This window comes from Bubalus bubalis, chromosome 4 (genome assembly GCF_019923935.1).
Source record: "Bubalus bubalis isolate 160015118507 breed Murrah chromosome 4, NDDB_SH_1, whole genome shotgun sequence".
Classification (NCBI taxonomy): Eukaryota; Metazoa; Chordata; class Mammalia; order Artiodactyla; family Bovidae; genus Bubalus; species Bubalus bubalis.
This window is the reverse complement of record NC_059160.1, coordinates 9168750-9188921: the sequence shown is the minus strand read 5'-3', so window position 1 is coordinate 9188921 and position 20172 is coordinate 9168750. Positions and strand designations below refer to the sequence as shown.

The 20172-nt window shown below is 52.7% G+C and overlaps 1 protein-coding gene across 4 annotated transcripts in view; it reads left to right on the top strand.

The window, feature by feature from the left end:
• The first annotated feature begins 8563 nt into the window (after positions 1-8563).
• Positions 8564-20172, top strand: part of SYNGR1 (synaptogyrin 1) — a 30707-nt gene continuing 19098 nt past the window's right edge. The window contains exon 1 of one of the 4 annotated variants that reach the window (XM_044940847.2): positions 8564-8753. In XM_044940847.2, coding sequence (XP_044796782.1) covers positions 8655-8753 — 99 coding nt within the window. In that variant the 5' untranslated portion in view covers positions 8564-8654. The remainder of the gene's footprint in view (positions 8754-20172) is intronic. The other 3 variants (XM_044940848.2, XM_044940850.1, XM_044940849.1) reach the window with 3 other exon arrangements.

The following is a 20172-nucleotide window of genomic DNA, read 5'->3' as shown; positions in this document are numbered from 1 at the left end:
CATGGGGGCGCAAAGAGTTGTACACGACTGAAGCGACTGAGCACGCACTCACGCACGCATTAAGAAACAGACAAATCATGCCTCTCTGGCTTCCACTTTCACTAGGCCCGTTCTCAAGCTCTCCCTTCAGCCCTCTAAATTTATTGCAACTCCCACAGATGAGGTTTGCAGTGTATGCACAGGTGACAGATATGCCAACTACAACATAAAGCAGGAAGACAGTGAAAGTCGCTCGGCTTTCTATTTTTACTCTTTGCGACCCCATGGACTATACAGTCCATGGAATTCTCCAGGCCAGAATACTGGAGTGGGTAGCCTTTCACTTCTCCAAGGGATCTTCTCAACCCAGGAATCAAACCCAGGTCTCCCGCATTGCGGGAGGATTCTTTACCAGTTGAACCACAAGAGATTTTTTTTTTCTTTTGGCTACACTGTGTCTTCGTTGCTGCAAGATGACTTTCTCTAGTTGCAGTGAACGGGGAATGTGACATCCTGGAATGCAAAGTAGAGTTGGCCTTAGGAAGCATCGCTATGAACAAAGCTACTAGAGTTGATGGAATTCCAGTTGAGCTATTTCAAATCCTAAAAGATGATGCTGTGAAAGTGCTGCACTCAATATGCCAGCAAATTTGGAAAACTCAGTAGTGGCCACAGGACTGGAAAAGGTCAGTTTTCATTCTAATCCCAAAGAAAGGCAATGCCAAAGAATGCTCAAACTACCACACAATTGCACTCATCTCACACGCTAGCAAAGTAATGCTCAAAATTCTCCAAGCTAGGCTTCAGCGATACATGAACCGTGAACTTCCAGATGTTCAAGCTGGATTTAGAAAAGGCAGAGGAACCAGAGATCAAATTGCCAACATCAGCTGGATCATCAAAAAAGCAAGAGAGTTCTAGAAAAACATATATTTCTGCTTTATTGACTATGCCAAAACCTTTGACTGTGTGGATCACAACAAACTGTCGAAAATTCTGAAAGAGATGGGAATACCAGATCACCTTACCTGCCTCTTGATAAACCTGTATGCAAGTCAGGAAGCAACAGTTAGAACTGGACGTGGAACAACAGACTGGTTCCAAATCAGGAAAGGAGTACGTCAAGGCTCTATATTGTCACCCTGCTTATTTAACTTATATGCAGAGTACATCACGAGAATTGCTGGGCTGGATGAAGCACAAGCTGGAATCAAGATTGCCGGGAGAAATATCAATAACCTCAGATATGCAGATGACACCACCCTTATGGCAAAAAGTGAAGAGCTAAAGGGCCTCTTGATGAACGTGAAAGAGAAGAGTGAAAAAGTTGGCTTAAAGCTCAACATGAAGAAAACTAAGATCATGATATCCGGTCCCATCACTTCATGGCAAATAGATAGGGAAACAGTGGCTGACTTTATTTTTCTGGGCTCCAAAATCACTGTAGATGGTGATTGCAGCCATGAAATTAAAAGATGCTTACTCCTTGGAAGGAAAGTTATGACCAACCTAGACAGCATATTAAAAAGCAGAGATTTTATTTTGCCAACAAAGGTCCATCTAGTCAAGGCTATGGTTTTTCCAGTAGTCATGTATGAATGTGAGAGTTGGACTATAAAGAAAGCTGAATGCTGAAGAATTGATGCTTTTGAACTGTGGTGTTGGATAAAACTCTTGAGAGTCCCTTGGACTGCAAGGAGATCCAACCAGTCCATCCTAAAGGAGATCAGTCCTGGGTATTTACTGGAAGGACTAATGTTGAAGCTGAAGCTCCAATACTTTGGCCACCTGACATGAAGAGCTGACTCATTTGAAAAAACCCTGATGCTGGGAAAGATTGAAGGCGGGAGGAGAAGGGGACAACAGAGGATGAGATGGTTGGATGGCATCACCGAGTCAATGGACATGAGTTTGGGTAAACTCCAGGAGTTGGTGATGGACAGGGAGGCCTAGCGTGCTGCAGTCCATGGGGTCGCAAAGAGTGGGACACGACTGAGTGACTGAACTGAACTGAGTGAACGGGGGCTGCTCTCTAGTTGCGGTGCACAGGCTTCTCATTGCAGTGGCTTCTCTTGGGCGTAGGCTCTAGGACATGTGGGCTTCAGCAGCTGCAGCACATGGGCTCAGTAGTTGTGGCACATGGGCTTAGTTGCTTCGAGGCATGTGGAATCTTCCCAGACCAGGCGTGGAACCCTCGTGCCCTGCATTGGCAGGCACATTCTTAACCGCCAGGGAAGTCCTAGGGTGGTGAGGTTTTTACATTACACTTGTATCAGTCAAGGTCCTCCAGAGAAACAGAACCAACAGAACCAAGAAAAATATATGTACGATTTATTTATTTTAAGGAATTATTTCATGTGGTTGTAAGGGCTGGCAAGTCTAAAATCTGTAGGGCCAGCCAACAGACTGGAAATTCAGAAAGGGGCTGATGTAATCTGAATTCCTTCCACTCCAAGAGGCCTTAAGGCTTTCATCTGGTGAGATGAGAGGCCCACCCACATTATTGAGGGTAATCTCCTTTACTTAGTCAAATGAATGTATGTTGATCACATCTACAAAATACTTTCACAGCAACCTCTAGACCAGTGTTTGACCAAACAACTGGGCACCCTAGCCATTAGTAAAACTGCACCAGGGCATTTAAACACTCTGACCAACTTCATCACTAATTCATTCCTCAGATGCATTCATGCTATTTTCTCCACCGATTGTGTTCTTTATGTCAATGTTTATATTTTTCATTCAATACTTCAAAGGAGTTCACTGGCAAGCCTAGTGGTTAGGATTCTGGGCTTTCACTGCTGTGCCCTGGGTTCAATCCCTGGTTGGGGAACTGAGATCCTGCAAGCCGAGTGGCCAAAAAACACAAAGATTCTGTTTGATTTACTTTATTTCTTTTTTTCTTTTTGGCTGTGCCGGATCTTAGGGCATGCGAGATATAGTTCTCTGACCAGGGATAGAACCCAGGACCCCTGCATTGGGAGATTGGAGTCTAGCCACAGGACCACCAGGGAAATCCCACCGCCCTACCCACCCCCCGCCCCTCCAACGGCAGCCTGTGTTTACTCTGTGGTATTCAGCTGGTACATGAGTCAGTCTGGAGGGTTCAGGACAGTGGTGGTGGTGGCTGGGAAAGTGCTGAGTCCTAACCACTGGACCACCAGGGAATTCCCTCAGCTGGGATGCTTGACCCAAGTGTGAACATGATGTCTCAGTGGTGTCAACACTGACTCCTTACATGACAGCTCAGGGCTGAGTGTTCCCAGAAGGGGAATGTGAATGCTGTTTTTTTTCTTAAGTCCTGAGCCAGGAAATGGCATGATGTCATCCTATTGATCAACGAATCTCAAACCTGCCATGTTCAAGGGGAGGAGAACTGGACTCCACTTCTCTGTAGGAGGAGTATCAAAGAGACCATTCTTCAGTGACCTGGTGCACAGTGGTGTTACATATATATGGAACAAATGACTCTGAATGTGCAACCGAGGCCTGGAGCTAACTAGATCTGTGTGCACCTCCTACCTCCCCTCTTTGGGAAAAGAAAGGGATTGCTATATCGAAAGCCATCAGTTGTTTTTTTTTTTTTTTTAATAAACTTTTTATTTTGTACTGGAGTATAGCCAATTAACAATGTTGTGATAGTTTCAGGTAAACAGTGAAGGGACTCAGCCATACATACACATGTATCCATTCTCCCCCAAACGGCCCTCCCATCCAGGCTGCCACGTAACATTGAGCAGAGTTCCCTGTGATATACAGTAGGTCCTTTTGGTCATCCATTTGAAATATAGCAGCGTGTACATGTCCATCCCAAACGCCCTATCTCTTCCCTCCATTCTCCGCACCCCTCTCACCCTGCAACCTCAACCATAGGTTCCTTTTCTAAGTCTGTGAGTCTGTTTTGTAAATAAAAGGTACATTTTTTTTTATTCAGTTGAAAGACACTGCCAAACAGCTCTCCAGAAAGGAACCTTTGGCAAATTTTTAACATTATCATTAGGCTTTGGTTCATCCATTCAAATACAATGAATGCATTTTTTGCCCAGGCAACTCCACATTCAGAGAAAACAGACCTAACACCTGCAATACTAAAGTAGCCTCCAGGGGGCAGGAGAGAAGGAGCAAAGGCAGGTTACAGCTCGGTCTGGGCTGGGAACTCGAACGTCTGGGCAGAACAAGGCAGCTCTAGGCTTGCAAAAGCTTGACCTACAAAGGACAACCTGACTTCCTCCTTCGGGCTTTGCTGCTAATACAGAACACATAAATACAGACAGTAGAAGAGGAAGCTGTTTCTATGACCTGCGACGATAGGTAAAAAGTAGAGGTTCCTAGGTAAGTCAGGAAGCTACCCCCATTTAGGGCTTGTTTAAGAAAATACCTACCTACCCTGTCGTACAGGCCTACCTTGAAGACCAACGGGGCTGGGGAGGCTAAAAGCCTTTGTGTCAGGCACTATTCCAAGCACATTTTGTGCGTTCTCTCATTTAATCCTGGCGGTAATCCTCAGGGATAGGCACTAAGCTTATTTCCGGTTTTCAGATGAGCAAACAGGCACAGAGAGTTGAAGCCATTTGTCCAAGGTCACACAGTGAGTGGAGGGTCGGGGGAGCCAGGATGCCCACCCAAGAATATCTCAGTCTGAAGCTCCGGTTCCTAAATACTACCCTTGCTGAGATTTTTTTCATTAGTGTGATCAAACCTTACTGCTGGAAGGGCTAGGGACAGTCTCTAAACTCTTCACACTTATGGCCCTATGCCTAGCAACAAGCCTAATGCAAGACAGGCTTCAAATAAATATTTATTGAATAAATAAATAAATGAGTATGGCTCACTGATCTGAATATTATTCACGGATTCAGACCATCAACCTTCATCACTTTTCTCTCCATAAAAAAAATATAGGAATAACTTAAACACTTTGAAAATCACCCTTTTTATGGACATTTTTGCAAAATTTTACAAACATATATGGTCAATTGTGTAACCATCACCCCAGACAAGATATAGAATGATTCCATCATCCTCCCAAATTTCCCTGTGCATCTTAGTAGTAAACCCTACACACACACACACACACGCACACACACACGCACACACACACACACATGCACACACACACCCCACCACACACACGCACACACACGCACACACACGCACACACACACCCCACCCCACCACACACACACACGCACACACCCCACCTCACTCCCAGCGCCTGTCAACCACTGGTCTGTTTTCTGTTCCTATAGTTTTGCTTTCCCAAGAATGTCACATGAAGGAACTCACACAGCCTGTAGTCTCTTGTGGTTGAGTGTGTTAATTGTTTATTCTTTTTGATTCCTGAGTAATATTCCATTGTATGAATGTTCCACAATTTGTTTATACAATCTACAGTAAAGGAGCGTTTGGGTCATTTCCGGGTTTCAGCTATTCCCGGTGGAACTTCCATAAACATTCCTGTATTGGGTTTTGTGTGAACATAGCTTCTCATTCCTCCAGGATCAATATCTAGGAGAGGAGTTGCAAGGTCATATGGCAGATGTGTAGTTAATTATATAAGAAGCTGCTAGATTGTCTCCCTAAGTGGCTGCGCCGTTTTGTATTTTCACCAGCAATGTACAGACGTTCCAGTTGTTCTAAATCCTCATTAGCACTCAAAGTTGTCAAATTTTAAAAATGTTAGCTATTTTAATAGGTGTGTGAAAGTACAGTATCTCATTCTGGTTTTAATTTGCATTTCCCTAATGACTAATGATGTTGAGCATCTTTTCGTGTGCTTATTTGCCATCTGTACATCTTCTTTGGTGAAGTGTGTCTGTTAAAATCTTTTGCCCATTTTTTTTTAAAGGATTGTTTTCTTACAATTGACTTTTTAGAGTCCTTTATATATTTAGGACACAAATGCTTTGTCATAAATATGCTTTGCAGATATTTTCTCCCAGACTGTGGTTTGCCTTTTCAGTCATTCTTTGAACAAGGTCTTTTGATGAGTGTTCTGAATTTTGATGAAATCTAACCCATTGATTGTTTTCTTTTATGGATCATGCATTAGGTAATACATCTAAGAACTCTTTGACTAACCCAAAGTCACAAAAAAATTTCTTTTCTCTTAGAAGTTTCATACAACCATAGAATACGATCGCTGTATTAAATGAGATAACGTATGCAAAGCCCTTAGCTCAGGGCCTGCTGCAGAGTTAACATAAGAATCAATAAACAGAGTCTAAGGTGGATATTTGTGTATGAAATGTTTATAAGAGGTGCCCTCACACCCACCACGTTTCCTCTGCACAGATCTGGTGTCCTGTCATCACAGAATTCAAGATATTCTGTCATCACCAGGACAACAAAGGCCCCTGCCGATAGATACCCTTATCCAACCACCTCCTGGAACCAGTGGGGACATGGAGGCCCTGGGGACTATGAATCATCCTAAGAGCCAGACTTTGAAGGCCATCATCCTCACTGCAGTGAACAGTTTTCCATCCAGCCTCTGTTTCCATGACACCCGGAGCTCTAGGTCAAGCAGTGATGGGGCGATGGGGACTAGGGTGTGTTTACTGAGCACCTATCGTCACAAAAAACTGTGGAAAATTCTTAAAGAGATGGGAATACCAGACCACCTTACCTGACTCCTGAGAAATCTGTATGCAGGTCAAGAAGTAATAGTTAGAACTGGACATGGAACAACAGACTGGTTCCAAATCAGGAAAGGAGTACGTCAAGGCTGTATATTGTCACCCTGCTTATTTAACTTATATGCAGAGTACATCATGCGAAATGCCGGGCTGGATGAAGCACAAGCTGAAATCAAGATTACCGGGAGAAATATCAATAACCTCAGATATGCAGATGATACCACCCTTATGGCAGAAAGTGAAGAACGACTAAAGAGTCTCTTGATGAAAGTGAAAGAGGAGAGTGAAAAAGTTGGCTTAAAGCTCAACATTCAGAAAATTAAGATCATGGCATCCAGTCCCATCACTTCATGGCAAGTAGATGGGGAAACAATGGAAACAGTGACAGACCTTATTTTCTTAGGCTTCAAAATCACTGCAGATGGTGACTGCAGCCATGAGGTTAAAAGATGCTTGCTCCTTGGAAAAAAAGCTATGACTAACCTAGACAGCATATTAAAAAGCAGAGACTTTACTTTGTCAACAAAGGTCCATCTAGTCAAGGCTATGGTTTTTCCAGTAGTCATGTATGGATGTGAGAGTTGGACTATAAAGAAAGCTGAGTGCCAAAATTGATGCTTTTGAACTGTGGTGTTGGAGAAGACTCTTGAGAGTCCCCTGGACTGCAAGGAGATCCAACCAGTCCATCCTAAAGGAAATCAGTCCTGAATGTTCACTGGAAGGACTGATGCTAAAGCTGAAACTCCAATACTTTGGCCATCTGATGCAAAGAACTGACTCCTTGGTAAAGACCCTGATGCTGGGAAAGATTGAGGGCAGCATGAGAAGGGGACGACAGAGGATGAGATGGTTGGATGGCATCACCTATGCGATGGACAAGAGTTTGAGCAGGCTCTGGGAGTTGGTGATGGGGAGGCTTGGTGTGCTGCAGTCCATGGGGTCGCAAAGTCAGACAGGACTGAGTGACTGAACTGTGTGCCAGGCCCTTGGTTACAGCAGTGAACAAAGTAGACAAAATCCACACACTAGCAGAGGAAGACAATGAACAAATAATAATAATTACTGGATGCATAGTATGATGGTGGGCTGGTGTTCCTGCACGCCCAGTTCTGTCCCACACTTTGCAACCCCATGGGCTGTAGACCGCCAGGCTCCTCCGTCCATGGAATTTTCCAGGAAAGAGTACTGGAGCGAGTTGCCTTTCCTCCTCTAGAGGATCTTCCTGGACCAAGGATTGAACCGTCATCTCCTGAAATGGCAGGCAGATACTTTACCACTGAGCTACCTGAGAAGTCTGCTGGTAGGGTGGGGGTAGGCAGGACCTCTCCAAAATAATTTATTGCCCTTCTTCCGCCTTTGCTTCTGAGCCAAGTATCGCTGACCCCTCCAGGCTGGGAGTGGAGGACACACAGGACGTGAGCAGTGAGCGTAAAAGCAAGGTGGAAGGCTAGGAGGTGGCGGGGGGTGGGGGGCTGTGCTTCAGAAGGCTCTCGAGAGAAGGGTTATTCATTCGCGGTTCATTCATTCGAAAAGTCTTCCTGCGGCACCTCCTGTGTCCCAAGCACCCCATAAGGAGGACAAAGGCGGTCCCTCCTCGCTCATTATATTGGGGGCAAGACAGATCTCCAGGAAACCAGCAAACAAGTAACGAAGGTGGTTTCATCCCAGAGCTGCGTAGGCTCGGAGGGGCAGTGATGGACGCAGGGCGGCCGGGTCCTGGGGGGCGGCGACAAGTCCTGCGTTTGCTGCACACACACACAGCCCCTCCTCGTCCCCCCGCCCCCTCTACTTAGCAAAGAGGTCACCACGCCGGCGACGAGCGCGCCCTCCGCCGGGACCGCAGAACCCGCGCCCCCGCGATCTAGGGCGCGCAAGGCCCACCCCCGCGCCCGCCCAGCTCCCTCCGCGCACAGCGCCCCCTCGCGGGAACCCTCGACCAAGCCGGTGGCGCGAGCCGGGGAGGGGGCGGGGGCGCCGCGCACGCGCACGGGCCGGCGGCGCGCGCCGAACGGGGGGCACCGCGCGGGTGCAGCCACGATGGAAGGGGGTGCGTACGGAGCTGGCAAAGCCGGGGGCGCCTTCGACCCCTACACCCTGGTCCGGCAGCCTCACACCATTCTGCGCGTCGTGTCCTGGGTAAGGATGGCCGGGTGGCCCGGCTGGACTCGGGGTAGGGGGCCGGGGTGGGGGGCGCGGGCAAGGGCCGAGCTCCCGGACGGACGCCAACTCCCCCCGGGGCCCAGGGGGACCCGGGCGCGGCCGCTGGTGGGGAGCCGTCCGGCCGGGATCCTGGCGCCCGTTCCTCCTTCCTTCCCGAGCCCCCGGACGGGGGTGCCCAGCGCTCGCTGAGGCTCTCCTGCGCCCCCACCCCTGGCTTCCCGGTGACCCTACTACTTGCTCTGCCCCACGTCGCGGTGACCTCCAGGCCGCGACCAGGCACCTCACGGCTCGGGCTGCGTGCGGCCGCTTGGGCGGACTGGCGACCGTGGGACCAAACACTGGTTTCAGGTGGCTATTTTTTTGAGGGGGGGGGGGGTGTGTGTCTGAATCACCAGGTGGCCTTGTTTTTGAGGGGGAGGTGAATCAGGGCGTGGATCGTCTCGCGGGGGTGCACGCGCGCTTGCCAGGGACGTTCAAGGAGGAGAGGGCAGGAAACCGGGTTTTTGTGGCTTAACCTGGACAGTGTGGAGCGACGCGGCGGAAGCCGGATTCCTGGCTTCCACCGGGAACTGCCTTTCCGCAGCGTGACCTTGGGCTGGAAGCCACCCGAGAAATGTTCACGGGAAACGAGTAGTTAAATTCCGAGGTGGGCAGCGTCACCTCCTCTGGCTTGCCTCAGTTTCCCTATTTGTGGCGAGATGGGAGGAGCCTCCTTGAGACCTCCTTGGGCTGGGGTATTTCCTGAATACACCTGGATGCCCCAGCAGCGAGGGGTGGGAGCCGGAGAAAGGACCCCTGCCCACAGAGAAGGGCAGAGAGGCCCGATCTGGACCTCCAGCCTGGTAAGGGCAGAATACCCCAGGTGCAGAGAGCTGAGTGGGGGGTCTCTGTTCAAAGCTGGGGTCGGGGAGAGGATGGGACAGAACCAGCACACGGCGAAGGGTTCACATGGCCTGGGAGGCACCCCCACGGAAAGGAGGCCTGCCCCTCTCTGGAGAGGGGTATCTGGGGCTCCCTCGGGTTGCCCAGGCCCACTCACTAGAGGGTCTCGCCTCTGCAGGCCTGGGGCCCCTGCCTGTGGGCCTAGGTTAGAAGTGCCTGGATTGGGGACACTGGGCAGGGGCCCTACCAGCCACCCCAGGGGGTACACCTAAAGCCAGCTGTGGCCAAGGCATGCTCAAGCTCCCTCACTTCCTGGATTTTCAGGGCCATGTTAGCGTGGGATGGGTGGGACCGCTTGGGTGTTTATCTCTGGCCTCCCAGAGGAAAAGGGAGCTATTTACCTTTGCTTTGTCTAAAAACGTTCAAACCTGCCTCTGGTGCCACAGGAAGCGTCGTGGCCACATTTACACTCCAGGCTTCTCAGGTGCCCCCCAGATGGGGAGCTCTCCCGGGGCAGGGAAGCCCGGTGATGGCACATGGCTCGGCACCCCAGGGGTACATCTTGGAGGGTTTGTGGTGCCGAGTTCATTCATCCGTGTCATCTCCAGCTCTGCAGAGACCCTGGCAAATCCAGTGCAGCTCTGGGGGACACCTCCCTGACCAGGTGGGCCGGCTCTGTGCTCTGCTTCCCTCACCTGGCCTCTGGGCTGCTGGCCTGGGAGGGTGAAGTCACGGGCTTTGTGAGGGGGTGTGGGCGTTTTGTCTGCCTGGGTCACTTCTGCTGGTGATGGCTTCATTTAGCGAAGCTTTATTGAGTCGGCTAGGCCCGGAGGGAAGGTGGCATGACTCAGACACAGCCCTTTAGTGCCAAGGAGCCTCCGGTCCTGCCGAGGAGTGAGCCAGGCACCCCCAGGCAGAGAGGCTGGGAGCGCTCGGGGAGAAATCAGAGAAGCTTCTTGGAGAAGGTGGTGTCAAATTGGGCCTGGAAGGATGAGGAGGGTTGACAGGCGTGCACTTCCAACCACAGGGAGGACCTTCCAAGCAGAAGAGAGAAAAAGTCACTAAGCACCTACTGTGTGCAGGACTGTACTCACGATTGCTCACCTATTTCCCCTGGAAACGCACTTGAGGCATCCGAGGTTCAGAGAGGCCCAGGGTTACTGAGCATCGCAGTGGCAAATGGAGAGGATTTGAACCCAAATCTTCCTGTCTCCAAAGCACAGTGCTTCCCCTGGATCAGGAGCATTTGGAATCCTGGGATCTCAGATTGGGGAAGGATAGGGGTCATCTGGTTCCATCCCCCCATCCAATACCCAAAAGGCCCCCACAGCCTCCCAGCCCTGCTTACTACCTTTGCGTGAGCAGAGGCATCTGATACAGGCTGATTGACACTTTAAAAAATGTACATAGGTTTTTTCCTGATCATTAGAAGTAATACCTGCCAAGTCACTTGTGATGATTGTACCATGACATATGTGTACTTAGCACCACTGATGTGTACACTTAAAAATGGTTAAGGTGGTAAATTTTATGTTATGTGTGTGTGTGCTCAGTCGTGTCCGACTTTGTGACCCCATGGATTGCAGCCCAGCATGGCTTCTCTGTCTGTAGGGTTTTCCAGGCAAGGTTATTGGAGTTGCCATTTTCTATTCCAATACTGTATATATCTTACCACAAAAAAAGGAAGAAAAGCCCATGTGATCCCACCTCATAAGAAGGGCCTCTGTCTCCTTACAGTCTTTCTCAAAAACACGTGGTGTCATGTCGTGGACACATGTGCCGACCTGTCCTTTGCCCTTGTGTTCCTTCTGTTCCCCACAGAGTCTGGCAGGTCTTAAGCTTCACCTTTGAGCTAATGGAGTCTGAGCATCCATCACCGATTTGCCCTGGTTTGCCAGAACTTTCCTGCCTTCTACACAGGAAGTCCCATATCCTGGGAGCAGCCCTGTCCCAGACAGACAAGACGGCCGGTCACTCTGTCCAGGATTCCTGTGTTCCCCAGACCCTTCTCGCAGTCCTGGAGGGGCCCTAGCATTGAGAGCACATGGGCTCTTGATTTTGTAAAAATCTGTAAAAGAAAGATCTTTGTTATTTCTGTTATTTATTTGAAAGTGGGCCCCCAAAGCACGTAAGCTTCAGGGAGTCACCAAACCTGGACCTACCCTAGAACCCAAGCCCCCAGGCCCACAGGACCCCCTGATCTCATGACTGAGGCTTTCTCAGCTCCTCTCCACCCCTGTTCGCCTTGCACTCCCCTAGCTCGCCCCCTCCCCCAACATGTGAGGGTTATTACTCACCATGGGGATTGAGAAATTGACCCTGAGGGTTAAGGTAGGGAGGGAGCTGATGAGTCCTCTGGCAGGTTCCAACTTGGATCCTTCCTGACCTGGGCAAGGTGAAGTTCAGGTAGAGCAGGTAGAGCTCAGAGCTGCCTCCTCTGTGCTGGCTGGGGGAACAGGAGGTCTGGCGCCAGCCATGGCCACCCCCTGTGCCTCTGTCTCCCCGTCAGAGGTGCCCAATCCGGCTCTGATCCCGCAGCCTGTCAGTGACCCCTTTCTTTGTCCAGAGCCAGGTGAGAACAAAGGAATTTTAGCAGGGAGCTAGCTGATTTCATATGAAGGCCCTCCTTCTATTTGAAATGTACATCTTTACTTTTAGAGCATTGAAATGACCCATGGGGAAAAAAATATTGGCGCTGATAAATGAGAGGTTTTCTTTTTCTTTCCAGATTAATTCTCTGTTTTGGCACAAATTAAACAATAAACTGTTTGAGGTATTGGTGTTTTCAGAGTTGATCTCTTAAGGGCTTTGGCTTATAACACTCAGGATGCTGTAAGTAGAGTGGGACGTCTTTCCTGCCGTGACAGAAGTAAGGGGCAGGCTGGAGGTGACTTGTCTGCTGGCTGGAGACAGAGACTGGGCCTGGGACTGTCAGAGCCGCAGTTTCAACTCAGCCCACTTGGGTCCACATTCAGTGTACACCCGTGGCTTCCCTGAGTTGCGGTGGCGTCAAGGAGTGGCTTGAGGGAGCAGTTTTACACCCTCATTTTTATCAGATTCCCTCAGTCATGCAAGCAAACACTGAGTCTGAAAGCTGAGTTGGCAGGATATCCCTGGAGGTCCAGTGGTTAAGACTCGGTGCTTCCACTACAGGGAGTGCAGATTCGATTCCTGGTTGGGGAACAGAGATCCTACATGCCATGGACATGGCCAAAAAAAAAGCTGAGTTTGCTTTGCGAAGGCAGCGCCTTCAAAATGAGACCCCCTTGTCTCTCTTTCCAACCATTTGCCCTCCCTGTCCTGCCTAGAAATTCTGGAGCCTGCAGTGGCAGTGGGTAAAACGGGTCCAGGGTGGTGACAGAGCCTGTGGCCAGCTCTGGCGTTCATTCATTCCACAGACACCAAATCCCTGCTGGGTGCCTGCCTGTATGTCCCACCAGCAATCCTCTCGTCCAGTGAGAACAAAATTGAATCGACAGGAGCCATCCAGAAGGCTTGGAATGTGTCAAGGAGGAGGTCCAATGCAGAGCGGCTACCTCTGCCTTGGGGCATGATTCCTGAGCTGATCTTGATAAAGAAGGCGGGGGAAGTTTATATTCCAGGTGGGAGGAACAGCAGGTCTGAGTGGGCTTCAGAAATGCTGAGCTCATGGGGACGCTGGGTGTGTGAGTGAGAGTGAGAAGTTGGTCCAGAGGCATGGGGGCAGGCAGGTGGGCAGCCCAGGGCAAGCCTTGGATGCCAGTTTCACAAGCTGAGCCTCAGCTGAGAGCCATGGAGAGTCTCAGAGAGGGAGTTCAAGCCGAGAAAAGAGGCATGTTTTGGAAGCTTCCCTGCAGTGGGAGGTGTGACTTTGGGTCAGGGTGGAGGTGTGACTTAGGGAGGGTTCTGGGGGAAGGTGGCCCAGCAGGAAATGTGTGGAATGGTCCAACCTGTCCTCTTCCAGCACCAGGCAAGGCCCTGCCTTCCTGCCCTCCTCAGGGAGCTGGGTCCGGGGCTCCTTTGGCATTTATCGCTGAAGGTCTTGAAATCTTCCTCGCCTGTGGCTGACCTGTGACTGGCTGGTCCCATCACTCTCAGGCCTAGGAGGGGGTCAGGAGAGGGCTGGTAGGTTTCTGCGTGTGTCTTGGGCATCTCGCGTCCTGGGACCGTGCAGGAGCTTGAGGAGTCTTGGGTTTGGCTTCGACCACAGAGCCGCCAGAAGGGGACCTTGGAAAGTCCCAGCCTCATCAGTAGCATGGGATTGGGGTACTCGGGCTCCAGGGGGTAACCTGACTCGGTTTGTGAAAATGGACGTATAAAGGGCCTGCCACCCAATCTGCTCCTCTGGGCACGTGACATCCCTGTCCAGTGGGTTTCGTCCCTCCCCCCCCACTTTAAGTGAGATTGCAACCTGCACCTGACTTTCAGGACGTGGCCCCTGCTTCCTGCTTTGGGGAGTCCCCAGCCACATGGGGAGTCCCACACGGCCACTTGTGCAGAGCTGTTAGGCGGGCCTGAGCCTGGGGAGAAAGAACGAAGCCTGGGGGAGGGAGAGCGGAGAGAAGGAAAAGCCAGGAGGAGCGGGTGGGGAAGGGAGAGGGCAGATGGTAGAACTGGCACGGGAGCCGCGTTGGCACCTCCACCGGAAGAACCAGCTGTCTGGTAGGAGGGGAGGCCAGGCTGGGCGTCAGGAGTGTCTGGGGCCCAAGTCCTGAGGCCACATTCTGCGCCCACTCCAACTGTCGACGGGTGGTGTGACTTGAGTAACAGGCCAAGATGGGGCCTCAGTTTCCCCATCTGTTAGATGGGAACAGGAGACTCAGGTTGGGCTGGTGAGTTCCCAGCCTTTCCACCCTCAAAGAACCCACCTCTTGCTCCTAGTACATTGCAGGTGGGAACTTTGAGACCAGTAAGTGTTTGAAGAAGTGATGTCAATCTCCCCCTGCCCCCCACAATGCTTTGTGGGGGTCTGCAGAGCGGGCCTGGCCCTAGGGCCAGAACCGTGTGAGTTGGACAGTGTCAGCTGGAGCTGGCAGGGTGGCCCACGCCCTCCCTGTGTTTCTGGGGAAGCCCTCCCACCCAGGAGGAAATCGTGCTCACGCCCCCTCTGCTGGGGAAGATGCATGGGGGAGGGGCACCGCAGGGAAGGGGTGGCCTTTTGGCTGGGACAGTCCCAGGCTGTCAGGCCCAGGCTGTTTAGAAAGCAAGCATCCAGGAGCCCCAACCTTCCCGGGCTCCTCAAACAGCTCAGGGTCCAGGGGTCAAGAGGACATGGTGTGATCTCTGGCCCTTTTCTGAACACCCCCGACCCCTTCCTTAAAATTGCAGGGTAACCTGGTCCCGCCCCGGCCCTGCTTCCCCCAGCACAGGCCGCCTTCTCGGTGGGGGCTACTCTTTGCTTCATGCCCTCCCTCCACCGAGCCTGGAGATGGGGCCGAGTCCTCCTGGCTCCTGAGGCTGCTTGCAGACCTTTCTCCCCCAGCTTGGAATCTCAGGCCAGCTCCAGACCAGTCACTGCCCTCACTGTGGCCCAGCCCGCCACCTCCCCCTCCCCCCCCCCCCCATCACTTCCCCTGTCCCTGGAAAATGCAGAGACTCTGTGCCACGCCTGCCGGCCCGCCCCAGCACCATCCTGCCTGCCTTCTTGGTCTCTGCAGCTCCCCGTTTCTGTGACCCTTCTCTCCGGCTGGCCTCCTTCCTCTCCGCCTCAGCCACTCTCACAGGGCATACCCTGGTTCAGGCTGTCGTTCCTGGCGAGAACTCAGGTGTCTGCCCCTCCTCATCCCTCCCGTCTTTCCAGCTCTCTCCCTTGTGTCCTGGACCCGGGACCCTCCCGTGGTGCCCCGGCCCTCGCCGCATCCTCCCTGTGCCCCTCTCCAGCTTGGGCTCCCGGGTGGTCTCACCCACCTGCTCTGGGCTCTAGCCTTCCTGTGTCGCTGCTGCGCTCACCTGGCAAAGTCCTGCTGGCATCCACCCTCGGCCTCTGCACACCCGCCCTCCTCCAGGCTCTCTCCTGTTCCGGAGGCCAGGCCAGCCTTGCAGGGTTCACCAGATCCACACTGTCACCTGCTCAAGGACTCGAGTTCCCTCTCTTCCTCCTTCCCTCCTTCCCTCCTTCCCTCCACTCTCGCCTTCATCCTCCACTCTGGCTCTCTCCTGTCAGCTTACAAACGTGTGTTCTTTCCACCCCCTTGCCCAGTTCTCTGGTTTGAAGGTTTGGCTGTGGTCACTGTCCCCGGTGTTCCTCTCTGGTTTTCTCTCACACGTGTGCCCCGTTCAGGCCCTTGCCCTCACCCCTCCACCTTGTCAAGATCATCTCTGCCCTTCACGTGGCCAGATCCCACGGCCAGTCGTCATTAATGGCTCTCTCGGCTGCATCTGGCCCAGTGAGGGGTTTGTACGTCCTGGTGGTTCCAGCAGCCGCAGGACTCTTGCCTCCTCTTTAATGTGCCTGGTCTGTGCGAGGCTCACAGTCTAGCAGAGGGAAATGCAGCAGAGAAACCACTTAAGATCCGGAGGTGAGCGCAGGACCTAGAGTGAGGGGATGAGGGGACACTCACTCAGGCCCGGGACGGGCTGGAGCGATGGGGCCAGCCAGGCGGAGGGGGGATGTTCTAGGCAGAAGGAATGGCAGGGGTAGAGGTCGAGGCCGAGAGGTACCACGTGGTGATGTAAGTTCTGGGGGGCAGGGACCGTGTCTATCAGGTCACAGTCACGTCCCCAGTGCTAGACGGCGCCTGGCATCCCGTCGGGGCTCACATGTGGGTGAATGAAGCTGGGAACTTCCCTGCCCCACCCTCCTTCTACCCACGTTCTCCATTCAAGTCTCCAGTCTTCAGGGCGAGTGGGTCTCAGTTTCCCCATGTCTAAGGGGGGTCCCTGCCCTGCTGAGGTTATGCAGCCACAGGAGGGGGAAGACGGGACGCCGTCGGATCAGCAGACTGAGTCTCAGTGCCTTGGGGACAGGGCCCCTGCCCAGCAAGCCCACTCCCACCCCCACCGCAGAGAGCACACGCGGGAACAGCTTGCAGGAAGATTACGGCCTAATCCGCCGCAGGTTGCTTCCAAGGCAGCAGAGGGGCCGGCCAGGCCAGGGAGGAGAGAAGGGGGCCTGCCCGCCCCGCCTCAGCCCCGCGGCTCCGCACAAGGCTCTTGAGGAAGCCGAATGCCCGCCCGGTGCCCGTCACGCGCCGCTGTGCTGGCTTAGGCCCTTCCCCTCACATGACTCCAGGGGAGGCAGGGCCCATTTCCAGGAAGGGAGCCCTCGCAGCCTGACTCGTCCCTCAGATGCTTGGCTGCCCCTTTCTTCATCCATCCTTCCCCTGGAGGCCCAGGAGGCAGAGATTTCACAGGGACGCTGGCAGGAAGGTGGTTCAGCTCTCACTGAGGGAGAGGACTTGGCAGCCTGTTGTTAGGGAGTGAGCTCCCTGTGGTCAGAAGTGTGTAAGCCAAGGTGCCAAGGAGAGAATACTCTTTCAACTCTCGTGCTGCCTGCAGCTCTGCCCGTCGTTCAGGCTTGCTGTTCACTCCTGACCCTCCCTCTAGGTTTGAGTCAGAGACATACACCCAACAACGGAACCGATACATAAGAAAAAGAAAGTACATAGTGATGTTATCAAGAAAATAAATGGGGGTATTGGCAAATACTGGGAGTCAGGTCTGGAGGGCTTTTCTTTGGAAGTGGCTTGTCGTGAGATTTGGATATTGAGAAGGAGCCAGCAGGAGCCAGCTTGGAAGACCCAGGGGACTCTAGGCATCCCAGACAAAGGAAACAGCTGTGCAAAGGACCTGAGGCAGGAATGAGCTTAGTGGGGAGCAAGAGGAGAATGGCAGGAAAGGAGGCTGAGCGGAAGGCAGGAACCCTGGGGGTTGTGGTGGGGACGGGGCTCTCACCGTGGAGGTGTGGGATGCAGCAGGGGGTGACGTAATCTGACTTAGGTCTAAAGAGATCTTTGCAGCTGCGGTGAAGTGGATGGGGCAGGGGGCAGGAGTGGTACACAGGGCCTGGGAAGCTGTTGTCATCGCCTGGCGACAGGGGACGGTGGCCTGGACAAGCGTGTGGGGCGTAGAGGAAACAGAGTTGTTTGGGGAAGGCTGAAAAACTAGGCCCATGAGCCAGGTTGGATGGGGTTTGAGGACACGCCTACTCTGGAGTCTGAGCAGCTGAGAGGGGGTCAGTGTGCAGACGGATAAGGGGCTGGAGGTTGCTGGAGACTGGGAGAGACCCGAGATGAGACCAGAGACCCAAGCAGGGGGACCTTGGGAATCCATCTTAGGGACTGGACTTTTTGCTCAGCCCAGGAGGGACTGAAGGCTTCCCTGGTTGTTCTGTTGGTAAAGAATCTGCCTGCAATGCAGGAGACCCCAGTTCGATTGCTGGGTCCTGAAGATCCCCTGGAGGAGGGCATGGCAATCCACTCCAGTGTTCTGGCCTGGAGAATCCCCGTGAACAGAGGAGCCTGGTGGACTACAGTCCATAGGGTCACACAGAGTCGGACACGACTTAGTGACTAAGCACAGCACAGGAGGGACTGATGAGAGTTGGGGGGTGGTGAGTGCCCCCTGGCGGCTGTCTGGAGCCAGCTTGGAGGAGGCTGGAGAGGTGGCAGTCCTGGGTCAGATAGCAACATTGTGGCCTGGGAGTGGAACATTGCGGCCTGGAAGTGGACAGCAGCCCAGACCGCGAAGTGGAGAGCCAGCGAGCAGATCAGCTGGCTGCCTTGCAGTGTGAGGCTGGGACCAGGGACTCCTCCCAGCCGCCCAGTTTGGGAGCAGACGTCCTTGTACAGGGTGAGGCAGAAGATGCCATCTGGAAATAGCAAAGCTGGTGGGCAGTATAGGCTCCCAACCTCATCTCTTCATAGTTTATGGGGGAAGACTCAGCAGGTGCCTAAAGGTGTTTAAAGCCAGCCCTCTGGGAAGTTCCTGGCAAACAGCAGTGACCTCTGCCCCCACCTCCCCCTGCCACCCCCACCCCCACCCCACGCCACCAGCTGGGCCAACTCTCCCTGAAGCCCAAATTAGCCTGATGCCCGGCAGTGGTCCAGGCCCAGGCTGCCAGCTTGTGTGCAGACGTGGAGGAAAGTGGGCCAGGACCCTCCTGCACTGTGGGTGGAGGCAGGCGCGGGACACAGCTGTCACTCCTGGGGCTCACCTGCTCCTCGAGTTTGGGGTCTGGAGTTCACTTCCTCATGGGGAGGCAGCTGAAGGTTAAGGGTTGGCTCACGTCCTGGAATGGGGCTGGCAGGCACACTGACCTGCTCCGGGTGGGCTGGCCATGGGCAGGCCAAAGTCCAGATAAGCTTCAACTTCCCTCTCTGTGAAATGGGCTAAGTAAACCTGCTTTGGGGGTGGTGGGGGGGTGTTTTCTTGCTGCTGTTTATTGAAGTGTAGTTGATTTATAATGTTGTGTTAGTTTCTGGTGTACGGCGGAGTGATTCGGTTTTACATATATGTTTATGGATTTTTTCAGATTCTTTTCCATTACAGGTTATTACAAGATATTGAATATAGTTCCCTGTGCTATCCTGTAGGACTTGATCTATTTAGTATACCGTGGTGTGCGTCTCCTAATGTGCAGGGGGGTGTTTTTAGTTTTTTTTTTTTCCTTAGAGGTTTTGATGGGGATCAAACAAGATGATTTTTGTCAAGCATTCCCAGTGGATGCAGGGCCCCTGTGGAGGCTGTGGGTTGTTGGCTCAGGGTCTCGGCGGGGGACAGACCCATAGATGACTCCCAAGCAGGAGTATGTGCAGGGTCAGGGTCAGGGAGGGTGACTAGGAAAGAGGGTGTCCCAGAGGGCGGCTGCAAGTTGCCCCCTCCCAGCAGGCTCTTGAAGGGTGTGAAGGATTTTGTTCCTCTTTGATGTTAAGGTGGGGAAGGGCGTTCTGGGAGGTGGGAACTGCTGGGGTAAAATGGTCAAACAGCCTGTGGCTTTGCCCACACTGGCCCTCTGGGATGGCTGAATTGTGGGGTGGGAGAGGAAGAGATGTGAGGCCAGGCAGGGTCTGGCAGTTCTGGAGTCTCTGTCTCTGTGTGTCTGAATCCAGGAGCCTGAGATGCTGAGGTCCCTGCCGATTTATTTTTCTGAGTTTGGCATAGCTCTGCTCTAAATGCCATCTGGAATCTGGGTTTTCTTTTTTTTTAGACACAGGATTGGATTATAAAGATGGTGAAAAAAAAACAGTGTCTTGGCCCGGTTTACTTTGGTGCTTTTTTTTAAAAAACATTTTCTTTAGTGCAAGGGAAGGATGTTGTTTTTCCTGTGCGTGCCAGTAACCAGGGCCCCCCGAGGCCCCCACCCTCATATTCTCTTGTTTCCCAGCTGCTGGTTCTGCCTCCGCAGACCTGTCTCCAGTCCCTGCAGCAGATCTGCTCTTTGGAGTAAGCGTCTCCCTCCCCTGCCTTTGCGGCTGTGGCCGGCATCAAATTTCATTTGGGTTTCATTTCCGGTTCTCTGGTGGCTGCTCTGTGTACACCTCGCCGTCCCCGTAGATCCGGCCTCAGCAGGTTACCCCAGAGGCCGCCCGACACA